At 41.8% G+C, this 17,385-nt stretch overlaps 1 protein-coding gene across 2 annotated transcripts in view; it reads right to left on the reverse strand.

Annotated features, from left to right (window-relative positions):
* ssbp4 (single stranded DNA binding protein 4) overlaps nt 1-15,071 on the reverse strand; it is an 82,460-nt gene extending 67,389 nt beyond the window's left edge. For both annotated transcript variants that reach the window (XM_029429743.1, XM_029429744.1), the window contains exons 1-3: nt 14,918-15,071; nt 5,957-6,029; nt 1,861-1,922 (exon numbers count right to left, since the gene is read on the reverse strand). In XM_029429743.1, the coding sequence (XP_029285603.1) occupies nt 1,861-1,922; nt 5,957-6,029; nt 14,918-14,973 (191 nt within the window). In that variant the 5' untranslated portion in view covers nt 14,974-15,071. The remainder of the gene's footprint in view (nt 1-1,860; nt 1,923-5,956; nt 6,030-14,917) is intronic.
* Nucleotides 15,072-17,385: the final 2,314 nt, after the last annotated feature.

The raw sequence follows: 17,385 nt of genomic DNA on the forward strand, positions 1-17,385 counted from the left end.
AACTTACACTGCGCTGTATGTTTGTGTATGTCATTCTGTCAGTATTACTGGTAGATGTCCAATTGAGAGCTGTCAGGTTGAGAGAAGCCAGGCTCTTTAAGGACCATTATGAACCGTGTCAACAGGCTGCACAATTACAACACACACTGGAGCCAGAGAGGATGAATGAATGAAGCTGCATGTCCGGGTTTATTACACAGGGCCGGCCGGGGGACTTTAGGGATGAGCTGGATAGCATGAATGACAAACAAAGCGGGTCCTGTCAAACCTCTTATCCTGGCTCTCTTCGCCTCTTACGCTGCCTTGCTGAGGATTCAGCTTCTCAACCTCCACGCCTGTTTGCCTTCTTGATTCTTTGTCGGCATCCCTTCCAGCTGCCCTTCCTCTTTACTGGCTGTCAGCTCTCCTCTTTGCCTTTAACTTAAATGTTCTAGTTCTTGGCCTGACAACTGGAAAGAGGGGGAATCCATGGGAACACATTTGGGTGTTCTCATTCCTTCTAATTTAGACATGGAAAAAACCAGTGTGAGGCCCTAAGCTCACTGACCCTGTTCTTCCAGCCAGATAGAAACACTGTCCTCCATTTATCTAGCATTAAGAGATCTGACAGATTTGTTTAAAGATGCAGAAAGAAAAAGAGGAACAGCCCACGTCAGAGTCCTGTTCTGTTAAATGGAGCGTCACGCTTAAAAAGTCTTGTTTTCAAACTGTAAGGAGGCGTGGCAGGATAGACTTGAGGCAAAGGTGCATGAGGTGAAAGGGAGAGGTGCATGCCCTTGTTCTAAAAACATTTTTCATAGTTAGTGATCAAAGTTGTTTGCCTGCTCATCAACACACTTAGCAGTTTGCAGCAGCAGAAGCTCACAGAGGCAATTAAGTTACTTTAAAACCTCTCGAGCCAGATTGTTACAATTTGTGACATAAATGGCACTCTCGTCTCAGAGTAATAACTCAGTCAAATCTGACCAGACAGACATGATACACATATTTGTAGATTCAGTGTGACTTTTAACTCTCCCTCTGATGTCCATTGCCAACAAACGTCCATAAATCCACTTACAAATCGCAGAAAAAAAAGGAACTACACGCGACATCTCGTTTTTTAACTTCTCTTCAGTATCAGAGTAAACCAGTGATAGTGGTCTGTACATCCATGGGTTCTTTGCAAACAGGAACTCCTAAAAGCTAATTCATAACATTACAGGTCATTTAGCAGACACTCTTATAGACGCTACTCCCCGTGGAGCAACTCGGGGTTATAAGTGCCTTGCTCAGGGGCACAATGGTGGCAGCCCTGGTATTGAACTCACAACCTTCTGGTGTTATATTCGGTGCCGTATAGTTTAAAACACGGTGGCTTAAATTAACTCTCCTTATCCACGTTCTACTTTTTGTTTACGTCCCCCAAAGCTTCATGGGAATTGTAGTTGCAAAACTCGGGGGGGGGGGGTTAGGTAGGATGCAGTTGTCTATATCTTGTCCGGGGGGGTCCACAGTGTCAGACTTTTACAAACCCTGCAATAGAGGATCTGTCTCTGACTTTGATTGACAGTGCACAGTATCTATGTGAGGGTTTTTTTCCCCGCTTGAAAAGCAGAATAAGGGAAGTTCACTCACTTGTCAATCAGAGGGACATCAGGATAACAGCACTTAAACATGTGTGAGATGATGCACTTAGCATTCCCTGCAATTACTGTTCCTCTCCACCCCTGCACATTCTTTCAGTCCATCAAGAGTACTTCTGCAGTATGAATGTCAGCTGTTGAAATAACGTGCGTGTGTGTGTGTGTGTGTGTGTGTGTGTGTGTGTGTGTGTGTGGTCAAGAGAGAGAAAGAGCAAGAGGATCAACATATACATACCACCACCATGAGTGTAAAAATCCAGGCGGTTCCCCAAGTGTGATGTTCTTCTCCCATCGGATCTGAGTGGAGTAGAGGATTGTAGGCGAGAAGACAGAGGAGAGAAATGAAAGATTAGACATCGCAGCATGATGTATAATGTAAACATTTTTACCCAACTGTCCTCCCCAACTTTAGATGGACAGAGAGAGTTGGACATAAAAAAAATAGAGCAATGGGCAGCGCAGTGAAGTGCAGTGCAGCGCTGAGCTTGTGGATAAGAAACTGTGACTGTCTTGAAGCAGCGGCCCTCTCCACTGCCCTCACAAACCAGCAGAGCTCCTGCCTGAATCTGGACACCGAGATAAGATGGAGTGAGAGATAGCTGCCTGCTTCACACACTGCTACTGACATGACTGCACACGCAAACACACACACACACACACACACGTTCACATAGTTAAAGATACACGATTCACCAGGTTTGTGAGGACGGCAGCAGCAAGATTTGTATTTGTGTGTATATATATATATATATATATATATATGGAATATTAGATCCAAGCTTCATATTTCTATTTAAGTGTCTATTCTATAGATTTCCCAAGAGCAGTTTATAGTGATGTGATGTGCCGTATGTGGGTTGGGCCTGTTGATTTAATGCTGCTAAAGAGCTGAGTGCTGCACTGTGCAGGGGAGCATAGAGTGGCAAAGTCCTCCCGGGGACAGAAGTGTATTGTGTATATACTATAAATATGAGTGTGTGTGTGTGTGTGTGTGTGTGTGTGTGTGTGTGTGCTCCTCACTGAAGAGGAACAGAGGCTAATTGAGGAAGGTAAGTCCAGGTGATAGCGCTCTCATTAGATGAGCAGGTGTGTGTGTGTGTGTCTTCATAGAATAGATAGAAGTCCCTTATCTATTGAAACGTTTCTGTGTGTGTGTGTGTGTGTGTGTGTGTGTGTGTGTGTTTGAGAAAGAGACTGTGAGGTACATAGGTGCTGAGGTTGAGAAACCTCAATGCATTGCAAAGAAAACATCATTATGCCTTAAACAACACATACATCAGATTTAGATACAACACAAGCAACCTGAGAAACACATTCACCGATTTGACAATGCAGCATAAATAAACACGCAGCAGATCGCACAGAATAATGCAATAGAAGGTTACATGGCATCCTGAACTACAACAAAAACTACTAAATTACTAAATGATTTAGATTTTTATTCATCAAAAAGTAATCATCAACTTTATTCATAATATATTTGATGTTTTTTGTCAATTTTCAAGTAAAAAATACCAAATATTTCATGTTTTCTGCTTCTAAAATGTGAGGATTTAATGCTTTTCTTCGTCATTTAGGTTTTAGACCAATACAAATGAAATAAAACAAACTATTTGAATGCATAACCTTGGGGTTACGGGATTTTAGAGACATGATTAAATGGCAAATTAATCGATAATAAAAGAATAACCATTACTTGCAGCAATAGTAGCATTTTCCAGACCATAGTTCACAACCACATGTCTTGAGTCAAGAATTAATTTCACACTTAGTTCTGTTGCGTAGGATTTGCAGCATGTCTATATTTTATGCCCAGTGTCGTCTTGAATGTCTCTTTCAAATTGCCTGTTTGTTTTTTTGCAGGAATTTATGTTCTTAATGGGATGTATGTGCTGCACAACGGCTTTATTCTCTTAATGCATTGAGCTCTCTCGGCCACTGAAGTGAGCGTTGAATGAGGGCTAACTTAGCAATTGAGCGATGTATATGAGTATAAGTAATCAAGTCTGTTTGCAGCCTTTCTTCAAACACTCGTGATCAACACTTGAAAGCCTACTGCTGGAACTGCACGAGGAGGGAAAGGTGAAAGGTCAAGCTGCTGCGTTTCCTCGGATATGCACCCTTTACTGTCAGTCTAATCCAAATACACTGACCGTAAAAGACAACCAAACACAAACGATGCTGTGATTGAGATAAACACGATCATTAAGCAATACGCTGTTGCAGGCGCAACATTTGAGACGACTGACGTTCAATTGACTTAGCAGTCTTTGCATGCAATGCCTCGTGGACATGGATTGTTTGTGCGTGCATGTGGTTTTAATCCCCGTCTGTGTAGATGTTGCTTTAGTTCCTGTTTGAGGCTGTTTAAATGTGTGTGTGGGTCTGTGTGTGTCTGTGCCTCTGGTTGCCTGTGACCCAGAACTTCACCTCTTTCCAGAAGCTCACCAATAACACTCAATCTCGGGGAGAAGATTCACCCACAAGGGCTCTGAAATGAGCGAGGCTCTCTGCAGCCCGACCACTTGATGCTCCCCCCATCTTTGCTTCATATTTCCGACGTCTGCTCGTGGTCGCTGGCAGCTGGGCCGGCCTGCAGCAGCCATGCCCGCCCTGCTGCCAGCCTGCCTGCACACTATAAGCTAAGGCAACCTACTTCTGTCGTATTGATACTTCCACGTCCCAGCGACAGTGATTAGATCCGTTCTTTTTGATGTATCTCTCTCTACTTTTCCGTTTGATTTTACACGCACGGCCGAACCTCACAGAAGCTCTATTCAAATGAACTCTAAAAGGTGCATTCCATTAAATAAATAATTTGACAATTTAGGAAAATCGCTTCCCTTTCTTGCTGAGAGTCAGATGAGAAAATGTAAACCACTCTCAAGTCTGTAAATATGAAGCTACAGCCAGTGTTAGCTCAGCTTAGCATAGGGACTGGAAACAGGGGAAGTCTTTGGAGTTGGCGCTGGTGAAGACAAAGCTCCGGGAAATGACCAAGGCTGCACAATATATTGTTTCAGCACCAACACTGCGGTATGTGCATGCGCTACAGTCACATCGCAGGACGTTCAATGACTAATGTACAAGAGAAGTCTGTGTGATATAACAGAATCTACTCTGATTTAAGGGTTCTTAACTTAAGAGTTCGTTGTTGTGAGCGACATGCAGGGCTCTGCATGCACAGCAGACCACCAATCACAATCATTCTTAATCTATTAATCAAACAACCAAAGCAGGACCGAATGTTTTAAACCACAACCTGAAATGAGCGAGGGACACGAGAATAACAGAGAAAAGGAAGATTTGGTTTGTAATTATACTTCAGTTTTAAGATATAATGTGTTACTAACGAGCTATATTTAACGTAGGCTAGTTGTTTCCCCCTGTATGCAGTCTTTATGCTAAGCTAAACTAAGCTAAGCTAAAGGCTGATAGGTGTAGATTCATATTTACCGTAAAGACATGAGAGTGATATGAATATTTCTTGGCAAGAAGAGCAAATAAAAGTATTTCAAGCTATTCCTTTAATCCTAATTATAACATTGCTTTTAACAAAATCGGCAGCAAGTTTTTAGTTTTAACTTTAAAATCAACTCTCTTACTTTATAAAAGCCTGTTGTTAGCAATCTCACAGATCAGCAGTGAACCACTTGTTGCTCACTGAACTCACTTCTGCGTGTGTGAGTTTATGCAACAGTTAAGTAACTGAGCTCACCTGATGAAATGACAGATAAACGCTGTCGGTATTAAAGTTGAATGATACAAACCTGCCGTTGTTTGCCATTAAAGCCCATTATTAACATTAAAGAGTGTTAAGTGTAGCTGAATTAAGCTAGTGGGCAGGTGAGCTGTTGTGCAGGAGACGGCCTGGTCATGAGACTCTTAGCAGGAAGGATGTTAAAGACCTTACCTCTTCCACAGATCAGCAGGGACTGGCTTTGCTTATCAAATGTCATAGTAGAAAACGAGCACATGCTGACAATATGTCAAACTGCTCTAATTAAACATGTTTATCATTACAAATTAGAGCTAATAATGAAGGGTGGGCAATCATATTAAGTAGCACAACCAATGTCATGTTTACATTGTCCCAAATGAATAAACACTGAAAAGAACATTGCTGTTGTTCAGCAGTTGTGAGGAAGTCTTGGCTCATTAATGTATTAATATTGTACGGTTTTCAGTGTCCAGAGCTTTTAGTAAGAGCGCTCAACAGCTGCTTGAACCCAGAACAATTTATAATGTGAATTCCATTCCTGGTCATACAATAGAGGGGGAACCACAGTCACATTTGAGAAACAGGAAGTCAAATTGAAAGAACGTCTTACCTCTGACAGGAAGGTCTGTGCTGATTTCTGTGCGCCGACATGCAGCAAATACTCATACACATATAAAGCTAACCTGGAAAACAAAGAGAGAGAGAGAAGAGAAGTCAGTGTCATGATCACAACTTGTACAATCATCATTATAATAAAAACAAGGTCATGCTCTCTCTTCACCCTGAAATGTGACACACTTTAATTCCAAGTAGCCCAAAATAAGTCCAACAAATGTGCACAATTGGCAGAAAATCATCCCTGTGTCATTTTAGATGGAGCTTGGATAAACAAGGTTTCACAGTACGAGGATCATATACACTGTGGAGGGGTTGTAAATGTGTGATGTAAAGCTCTGCAGCTCTGAGCTAAAGAGCCTCTGTGGCACTCAGCCATATCCCTGTGGTTTCAGGAACTCTGCTGTGGAGGCGCAGAGGCTGAAAACTAGACGCACTAAGAGAAACGTGGACAGAGGGGACGAAAAATATCCTCCGACGTGGCTGAAGTGCTCCGATGTCACCGTGCTGCTCGTCGGACGTCGGTCATTTGTAAGTGTCACACACACACACACACACACATGTTGATGCATGGACACACTGATGCATGTCAGACATACAATTAGTTTTTATGTGAATTAATATGACGATAACATGTTAAGCTTTAGAGGTGCTGGTAGGCGTATTTTGTTCTCTTTGGACAGAGCCAGACTAGCTGTTCCCCCCTGTTTCCATTCTTTATGCTAAGCTAAGCTAAGCTAATCATCTCCTGGCTGTAGCTAAGAATTATATAAGCCTACATCTCATCTATCTCTCAGCATGAAAGCAAATAATTCCCAAATGTTGGACTTAGTCTGTGAAGTACTTCAATATACAGATTACAACAAAAGCCTGTTTAATGAAAAAGTAAAAAGGCACAAAGTTGAGGAAGTTACTGTGTTCTGAATCTGATCCATTAAAATCAAACCATCTCCGCATCACAGAGTTCTTTTGAGGAGGAACAAAATCATTGCTCTCTTTTTGCCCAGCAAGCTGACTCATCCGTGTTACTTGTCACCGTCTTTACCTTGTTAACTCTGCGAGGGCTCGATCCTGAGGGACAAGAAGGGATCAAGACCACAGCAGCTGAGCCAGACTCACAACCCAACTTAATAACAACAGTGTTGTCTTCTTCTGTGTCTGCAACAAAATCACCAGGAGCATCTCAGACATGCATTATATTTATTGGACTACACAAGAAGCTGCAGAAAGACACACATGGGATTCTTCCTCATGACCACATCAGGACAAAAGCAACATGTGCCTCCTCACCAGAATAAATAAGCAACTCAATATTTTTACTACGATGCAGAAGTCTGGACAGACATCACAGCCTGCAGTCATCTGTATGCACTTGTCTGCAGGTCTGTAGAGGGGAGCTGCTGTGCTTCTGCGCACAGTGGGCGACTGTTTTCATGCTGATCACATGCAGACACAGAGTTATGATGTTTGGGTTGTTACCGGATGATACTGAATGAATCAATAATGAGCAACCTGAATCTTTAGCTCCTCAAAGATATCACTACATTTCACCGCATTTTCTTGACAACCATCTGCTAAAAGATGGTCTGCTACATCTGGTCCAAACCAGTTTCAACAAGCATTTGACACTAGATGCAATCGCCTCTTCTATTTCTCACTCTTACATCAGATACAACTGTATCAACACCCATTTCAGATACGTAGTGTAAACACGCTGAATTGATTGTTTGACAGAGTTTTTCATTAGAGCTCATGTGTGTGTGTGTGTGTGTGTGTGTGTGTGTGTGTGTGTGTGTGTGTTTGTGTGTTTGTTGGGAGGATGTGGTGACGGTGGGGTGGTTAGTATTTCTTTAAAGAAGCGTCACTACTAAAGGCCCGGTCACAGATTAAATGTGCAGAAATGGATTGTGAGAAGCGTGAGTCACGAGAAGCAGCAAGCGGCTCGTTGTAAATGTTTAATATTGATCTCACACAGAGTGACTGTCCTGTTATTGTTAAGTGAAACTGATCAGTGTCGTGTTCCGAAATAAGTCTGGCACGTCGTCTGAAAATGGTTGTCTGTCCAGAATAAAAAGTAAATGCAATGTTTTGCCTTAACGAAATTGTTTATGGAGCTTTTCATAAAAAAATTCTATTAAGCTTGATAGAAAATCAGTTTTTAGATGGAATATTAACTGTAAATAAAAAAAGAAATGGTTTAGTTAGAGGACCAGTAATGGTGCTAGGCTGTAAATACATGTTGGTGTAGTGGCCACATGAGGTATTGCAGCTTCTGGGATCATCAAACGGCATTTTTCCGATGGAAAAGAGCCGCTGTACGATGATAAATAAATGTTTCTAAGCATCACAAACCATGACTCAAGTCAAGATGAGTAAAATAAAATAAATTATTTTGTCCCATTCACGTATAAGGGGAGCGATCAGGAAGTCACCAGCAGGAGTCTCGGACACCCGGATCTCAACTGGATCTTCTTCTTCTGTATATACGCCCTGTGAGAAACTTCAATAGGAATGAAAGGGGCGCCATCTTTGATACATCCTTGATACATCCATGGCATACGGCCCCAAAGACCTCTAACAATAAGCTTCTTGCCTGAGGGGCGCAAACCATCCTCGGTGTGGTTGTAACAGTACGTGAATTATCAGGTTTGTGTCTTTTAGTCATTCACTCTGATGCTGACGTAACCATCCATGTTCAATTTTTGCTCCGTCAGCCTGAGCAGTTCAGGGAATGTTTCCGAGGCACCGGGTGAAGTGAGGTTGGTGTAAAATGTAAAAATGAGGCCTTCCTTGCGGTGTGAAATACCCAGCTGCAGGCGTCAGCTCCTATATGCCCTGTCCGCACTGTACAAGATCGAACAGGAATTCCCATGAGCAATGGGGCTGTGCAATAAAACTTTCATGGCAGAGCCTGCTGTGATCTGAGGGGCTCCATGCCCCAGTGATGGGCACCTGCCCCGGCTGCGATGCATTATTTAAAAACACTCATTCAATCCAGGCTTCAGGGGACACCTTTTGTTACTCTGTCAGAAGCAGTAAGTGTAACTCGGCTGAGGAGGAGAATTTTTTGCAAGCTGATGGAGCAAAGCCTGAGGAAGGCCAGGTAGATAAAGGAGACATGGGGGGAGGTCTCCTGTACTGTACAGGAGAGCTGTGTCAGAGGGAAACTGAAGGTCAGGGCCTCAACTTTTTTCCACTGGATACTGTAAACCTCAATTATTTCCTCTGTGATCCCAGCACCGGTTACACATGTCACTCAGGAATAAAAGATGAGATGCTTACAAGAGAAAACACAACGGCGCGGTCGACTCAACATCTCGCATTTCCTCAACCCATTTTACTCTCTCCTTCCTCGTCTGGAATTTAACAATAAAAGTATACAGATGCAAATGACATGATGAGAAGAAGGAGATCTGTCTGAGTGGGAGGAAGAGTTTTTGACCTGCAGCTTTGACTGCAGACTAAATGTCAAGGCTCATGATATGAAGCTTCTGTTTGACTTTACATTAAAAAGAAACACAAAGCCAAGCAGTGCATCTGTTGTCTGTGTCTCACGCCCCCTCCTCTTATGCTGCAAGATCATTTGCAACTTATATTTCTCCATACAGCAACTTGGTGGGAATCTTCGCAGCCTAACTGGTGCTCTGCTCCGTGTACATGAAGGAGATCTCTCTCACTGCCTCGTCCCCAGGAAACACACCTGACATTTAGCCCGAGGCTGCCCCATCCAGCCTTCCCTTGTCCTTCGCTCGCCTCCAGAGACAAGGGCATCTGGGCTGAGTTTAGCCAGCTAAAGCACAGACAGTTAGCAAATTAACTTTCATGTCTTCGTTTCAATAATTCAGCAGCGAGAGCAGAGGCAGGGTGAAGTAAGGTATGAATGGAGGAAGTGATGGAGGAGGGATCAGCAGGGCTCGTGACTGCATCTGCTTTCATATGTAATCTTTCGCAACAGAATAAACATCTATAGCTGTGCATAACGTATGTATTTAGTGACGCACGGAATGCAAAACAAAGGATGAAAACACATCATATTATTTCTTTAAGTATCAAATATTTATAGATATTACTATAAAAGCAGGATAGATCTGACACTGTAGTGGGGAACGCGTGTGGGTGACTTGAGATTGGACGCCTGTTCGAGACACCTGTGATACCGTGAAGCTGCGTCTCTAAGGCGTATTCCCACTGCACACACTGTTTATATTTACTTAGCTTTGTTATGGCAGTTCCTTTGTCAAAACAAATCAGTGTCAGTACGCGTGTAAACACGAATGGCTTTAGCCATGGGTTAATCCACACACACACACACACACACACGTTTGACGTGTGATGTTTACCTATCGATACACTCACCTGTAAATGTCCTCTAACCTCAGAGTTCAACTCTAACTTGTTTATTCTCAGTTTTCGGAGAAAGAAGCAGAGGAGAGACATCCGTAATGATTTGTGATAAAACATTATATTGACATAGCTGAAATAGTTTTGTTTCCTCCAAGAGGAGTTACTGAGGACGATAGTATGATGTAACTTTAACAGCAAACAATAATCCCGTCCAATAATGTGTTTGCTCATGTTCATCTTTAGAAACACATGATTCTTATGTACCTGCTGTCTGTTCAGGCAGATGCTTTTCTCTTTATGCAAATAAAATGCATACACACTACACTACACACACACACTCACACTCACACACTCACACACCAAACTGATTAACAACTTCAGGCACGTAGCCTCAATATTTATACTGTCTCCTTTATTTCAAGTGAGAAAACTAACAAATTTGTGCGGATGCACCCAAAGCAGCTGACGAAAGGCAGCATTAATTGACTGTTGACATATCTGAATGAAGGCAGTCAGCCAAAGGGTGCCGAGGGTAAATCAAGGGTTTCTTTACTTTTAGTGCAATGTTTCTGCCTATGTTAGTGCGTTGCTCTTTATGCTTCTTTCAAAAGGCTAAAATGCAGATGGCAGATGGCAGAACCATGCATTCAGACCTGAAGATGCCTATTAAACTGCATGTAAATACATGGGAGGAGCCAGAGGAGGAGTGGAGGATGTAAAGACCCCCCGTGTTCAAAACAAACTGATTAACTTGAAGTTCTTTTCACAAACAAATCCAACAACACTTGAAATGGCGAAGAAATATCTGAAAACAAACACAGCAGATTAGGAAACAAACGCAGGGAGAATTATTTTGGAAACTAAGAACGTGATTTTAAAAAATGAGATGTTTGATCAAGCTATTAAATATTTTTGTGAATGGCACTTTTAATTAGGGAAGCCAGATTTATCAGTGCGTATTTCAAAGAGGTTCCAGTTACTAAATAATAAGGTGACATTAATATAGAAGCTGCTGTATTACCTCTGTTCAAATTAAATTAAATTAAACGCTGGGAAAAAAAGTAATTAATTTCTTTGCTCACACCCGTTCTTCCTCTACCTTTATTTCTGTTTATATTAATAGCATGTTTTCTTTTTTGTTTGTTTTTTTATGAACACAATGTTTCTGAAGGGTGTGCATAAGAACAACCACTTCACTCCCCTCTCGTGTCTGCTACCTGTGATCCCAAGACAGCGAAACCAGGCGGCTGCATTGCACTCGTATGGCGAGGCCTTGGCTGTGGATGAGCCGCACAAGTGCTCGATGTACATGTGACTGCTTTATGTCGAGATCTCTGAACAGACAGGTCGGATTTGAGCCTCGGTATCAAGGCTTTGAAGGACATAAAAACACACACATGCTCGCAAACACGCTAACATTTTGGATTGTATATTGGAACTTGTTGTAACCCAAACCTGAGATACTTTATACTATTCAAGGGGCTGATAACTGAAGTGTTTGGTACTATAAACACAAGGAGGACAGAAGTTTTCTTATAAACCTTTTATGTTTCAGAGCCTCCCAGTGCACATCTGCACACAGCAGATTACATGCTACAAACTGACCAGATCATCATCATCTCCTGATTACAAAGCCAGCACATGCAGTGAGTTACAGGCCGTTATCAGTGCTGCAAGAACTTTGTTTTAAGATGCACTCTTTTTTTCTTGGAGTTAAATAAGTCAGTGGTATAAAAAATGATTGTGAAGATTCAGTTTCTTTTTGCTGTTCTGAAACTTCTAAAGCTGAATCAACACATTTCCCTAAAAGGCTTCAGCATCTGGCCACTTAATGACACCAGACTGCTAACAAAAGCAAATGGTGCTGAATAATAAAGTCTGTTAAAAAGACTTTAATATTTTACAATATTCCCCTCTGCTGCTTCTTCTTTGTAGCACCAATTGGTGTAACTCCCATGCCCTGCACACACACACCCTTATTTTCTGATTGCTTTCAACTAAACAACACGACTCTGGACAAATACTATTATTAGTCTCTACTTTTCCTTCAACAGCTTTTGTGTATCTAATATAACTTAAATAATAATACGCTTAAACATGCACACGTTACTGGAATAGAAATATGTTGTGGAACGTCGGGAGAATAACGGCTAATATATTTAATTTGACTTAATATACAGTAATGTCAGTCTCACCAAAACCGATTCAAACTATATATATATATTTATATAACTATATATAGATATAGATATATATATATTATCAATTCATGTTTATTTAATTAGGTAAGTATATGACTTTATAATCAATCCTCTAAGCTCGTACTGTATAAGCGAGTCTGCTTTAATAGGGAGTCCATCCGGGGTGCTCTGTTTTAAGTATCTGAATATGTAAAGAACCATATGAATATGTAAATATGAATATGAGCTAATTCAGTGATGCATTGAGGCAGCTGTTGAGAGCTCCACGTTTACAAGGAAACATGTGTTGGCCCTGCGGGGCAGGTTAGGGTGACAAGACAGGTGAGGGGAGAGGGCAAGCGTCGTCCATTATGTCTGGACAATACCTATAGGCCGGTGACTTGCACACACACACACACACACACACACACACGCACACATACAGCCACACACAAACTACACTGAATATATACATGGGTTTGAAGAATATGATATTTACTGTGGAGATTCTCACATTTGATATAAATGCAACACAAATTCAAGATTTTGGTTTTTCACAAGCAGCCTTAACACAGAAGCATTCATCATTCCCAGCTCCCAAAGACTTGTATTTCTTAAGAGTTAAATTATTAATCCTCCTCCTACACTATCATTTGAAATACATGCTGCCTCTGCACTGATTTCACTCCCAATAAACACATGGAACATAATCCACACTCTCTGAACAACCAAGTGCAAGTAAAAACTGTGGGAAAAAACACAGCATTTAAATCATCCATTGCTTTTTGTAAATAAAGTAACGAGGCTAAGGCACACAAACAGGTGTAGAAGCAGCGTCTGCTGATGGTTCATATGCAATATTAAAGCATCATATGCTGGTTCAAAGGTCACTCTGCCTGCTGTTCATCAAACCACATGGGACTGTTTTCATTTAGGATGCACTCCTCCACCTCAACGCAGACACAAACACACACGGAGCTGCTCAATTTTCCAATAATCTGATGTGAATTCAGAGTGAAATTAAACGCTTGTGGCACTAGAAGTGTACAAAGTCGAATTCGTGGGAGCTTACACTAAGCACATAAGCGAGCCACATCTCTAGAAAGCTTAATCAATTGAATGTGACACGGCGATGCATCAAAAAATACAAGAGTCTCTAAAGAAATTTTGTTTCTATTACAGATGTATGAGGGGCTGTGTAAAAGCAGCCTCTCAGGACTTGACAGTGTTTTTTAGATTACAATTGCATCCCAGCGGGGATCCCTCCTCGTTCCTCTAACCTGAGACTGGCTAGTCTTTTAAAAATAGATCATGTTGATAAAAGAATACACCGATGAAAAATGCAGGGATGCAAATGAAGGTCCAAATCTATGAATGGCCCCATACAGAAATATCATAGGCAGCGTCGGAATAAAGAGCAGGCATGAGGAGCAGAGCAGCCTTCAGTCTACAAGGGACAGTGACATTTAAAAGTTACGTTGTCTTTTACACAAAACACTAATGAATCCATGCACTGACTGGACTGATGTGCTTGTAGGTGTATGTGAAAAAAATAACATTTTACACAATATCTAGCAAAGAGCATGATGGTATAGCACCATATTTGAAAATCACCAAAAGATCCTTTTTGCATTGTTTCCAGACACAATAATAAAGAATTAGCCCACATGCGACAGCCTATACATTCATGGGCTGGTTTTGTAATATACATGTGTAATATTAACAGCTTAATGCGCGTGGCAACATGACTTTTACTTCGTGTGAGCGGATGCTAAAAAGTTTACCACCGCTGTATGACTGCTGAACGGGACAAAACTTTTCCCTTCATCGCCAGGTTTGATTGCGCCCGGCGTTACGCCTAAAACACACAGCAAATAGCCCGAGCAAGCTTCCCGTTTCTATTTCTAAAACACATAATAATGCAACCATGCAAGCAGCTTCTTCTCCCAAAGTTTCCAAGAAAGACGACCGAGCAGCAGCCTGTCCGCACAGGGACGAAGCACATACACCCAACAGAAACATGTTTTACCCAAAATTAAGCGTAAACGCGCTTTTTCCAAAATTGTAACGCTGCAGAAGCGTGCTAGTATCATAACATACAAATACATTGATGCTCTCCAAAAATGTTGCACCAAGTTACAGAGGAAGAAGAGTGCGCGCTTTGCACAAACACACACAATATTGCTAAATATCGCGTGCAAAACGCGAAAGTGAAAACAAGAGGTGGAATTTAGAATAAATAAAAAGTTTAAGAGACGCACCTCTAAGGTGGTTGGAGGGGAGGGGGACACCGCACACAGGAGCGCACTTTAGTACAGTACACTCCTTTTAAATTACAGTACCTAGTTTAGAAAGTTGGACTCCCCTCCTCTGCCCCGCTCGCCTGCACGATAAGCAGGTAAAGTCTTACATATAGCGCATAATTCACTTACTTTTCTCTCGCTTGGCTATCGGACGGGACGACAGCTCCTTTACCTTTGGCGTACATGCTGGATTCTGTTTTAAGACTTTTGCCCCACTCAACACCTGTCAAAGAAAGCAGCCAGGAAAACGCTCCATCTCCATAGCTACCCCTTTAGTGTTTTTCCTCCCCCCTTCTCCTCCTCCCCCTCCTCCTCCCTCCTCCTTCTCTCTCCTCTCCCTCCCTCTCTCTCGCTTCTATTTTTTTTTTTTTTTTTTTTTTTTTTTTTTTACATCTCCAACATTGGCCACAAATCAGGCACAGTTTCTATTGGGGGGACTTGAAACCGTCCTCTGTTGGATTTTTTTTTTTTCCCTCCTCAGCCGCTGTTCCACAGGCCTGCTCCTCCTCCCTCCGCTGTGCAAACGGTGGGGGCTCCTTAAAGGGAAAGACACACTTCTTGTTTACTGACCTCAGAAACATGAGGAGAGAAAGGGGGGAAGATGGGGAAAGGCATGCTGGGTACAGGCTCTGCACTTATAACGACTACAGCCAGCTCGTTTTTTGGGAGGCTGGCAATAGTCGTTATGTTTTCCCCCTAAAAAGACATTCCAGGACTTCGACTCCAATTTGATTTTGAGACTTTGACTTATACAAATAGGGAAACTACTCTCATTTTAACATGTTTGCACACACTCTTATGGAGGGTAGCCTATTATTTCCCATATTGTAACGTGTTCTTGATTAACAAGTATTGAGTATGTAATGTGTTCACATTGCATAGTGGAGAACGTGAGAAATGCCCGGATGTACTCTACCTTAGCAAGAATATATCCAGATAACGCCTGTTTGGAAATTGCTGCAACGTTTTGATAAACGTGACGGAGCCTCTGGCCAGGTGCCTTGGCCCAGCCGTCAGTCATGTGATATGCCTCACTTGGGTAAACTTCAGTGTGTCTTCTGGTAAAATGAACGTTCATATAGTAGGCAGTACTCAGTATGTACAGATTGAGTTTGTGGTAGTCAGAAGGTTAGTATGCGATTTTGAATGCAGACTTAGAAAACATTAAGCACAATTTTTCAGGCTCTTGTGCAGTGCCTTCTGCCCTATTCGAATGGCGCAGGAATGAGACCTAAAACCTGGAAATGAGTTAGCATTTTAGCACCTCTGGTTACCTCGTCTCGTAGCTAATGGGTTTTTTTTAATAGGTTTTTGGTTAGAGGCCTGACACAAGCTTTTAAAAAAATGTTAACGTTCTGTTCCGCAACATCAAATCTGTCATTAAATACCCCACACGTGAATTTTGAAGCTTTTACGTGTCTAAATAAAGGCGGTTGCTAACAAGTGGCTAAATGAGACTACTAAACGTCATCACGCCGAACACAAGTCCGCCTTTAGCTTAGTGATGGTGACGTGAGCTATGTGACCGTGGTGTATATAGCCTAATAGACACCTGCATAGACCAGGAATCACCTCTGGTACTCTAGCCCAAGGTGTTGGGGGTGCACCAGGGGGGGCCATGTGTTATTCACATGAATTTGACCACTGGAGTGTCTTTGCAGTCTATTCGATTGAGTTTAGTATCACAGGAGTTACGTTACAACTACTAACTACCATCCAGTGGTGGCATTCAATGCAAATGCAGGAAGTATCGTTCACCCATATGGTAGAGTTCGGGGTGAGTTTGTGTCTCATCACAGACCAGCAATTAAAGTTGGCTGTTTTTGTTAAACATTACCTAACCTTAACCAGGTAGTTACCTTTCGTACCCTAAACTTAACCAAGTGTTTTAGTTGCCTAAATTCAACTTTACCTTGACCATACATTATTTGCCACTAACACATTCTTTCTCTTACCTTAAGTTTACAGTAACTGCCAAAGACATTGAGGAAATATATATATTTTTTAAGACATTGCCATTAATCTGGGGTTTTGCAGAGTTGTAAAATATCAACATTGTTGTCTAGCAATAGATAGAACTGGATAGCTGTGGCTAGCTAGAAACCTATGACTGTTTGCAGAGTGTTCATGTGCTGCGTTTGACTGAACGCTCATCCTCTGATTTCAAAACATTGCCGGATGTATGATAATTATCGCATTTGTACGATCTTTTCGCTAATTGCTAATTAGTAGTTGGTTTTATTCTGCGCTATCTAATTTAAATAAATGTTGGAATGAATCCTACATCTGCGTTTACACATCTCTTCTCATTAGACCTCTTTTTTTCAGCCAATCATGCTTGTTGTAGGCAATGATGTTGATGAACGTGACGCGTGAGCATGGCTGTTGTTCTCTTTCCCAGCGCTCAACACTCATTTGAAGAGAGTCTGCACGAGAGAAAGCTTTGAATGCACCAGTAAGCCATGTTATTATTCAATTAGCTTATGGACATAACTGTTTACATGCAGAATATGAACAGGCTTGAATTTTGTAATGTTAGGCTTTTACAAATATTGTCGGACTTATACACTTATGGACACACACTTGCTTCCGCGCAT

Source organism: Cottoperca gobio, chromosome 4 (assembly GCF_900634415.1).
Source record: "Cottoperca gobio chromosome 4, fCotGob3.1, whole genome shotgun sequence".
Taxonomy (NCBI): domain Eukaryota; kingdom Metazoa; phylum Chordata; class Actinopteri; order Perciformes; family Bovichtidae; genus Cottoperca; species Cottoperca gobio.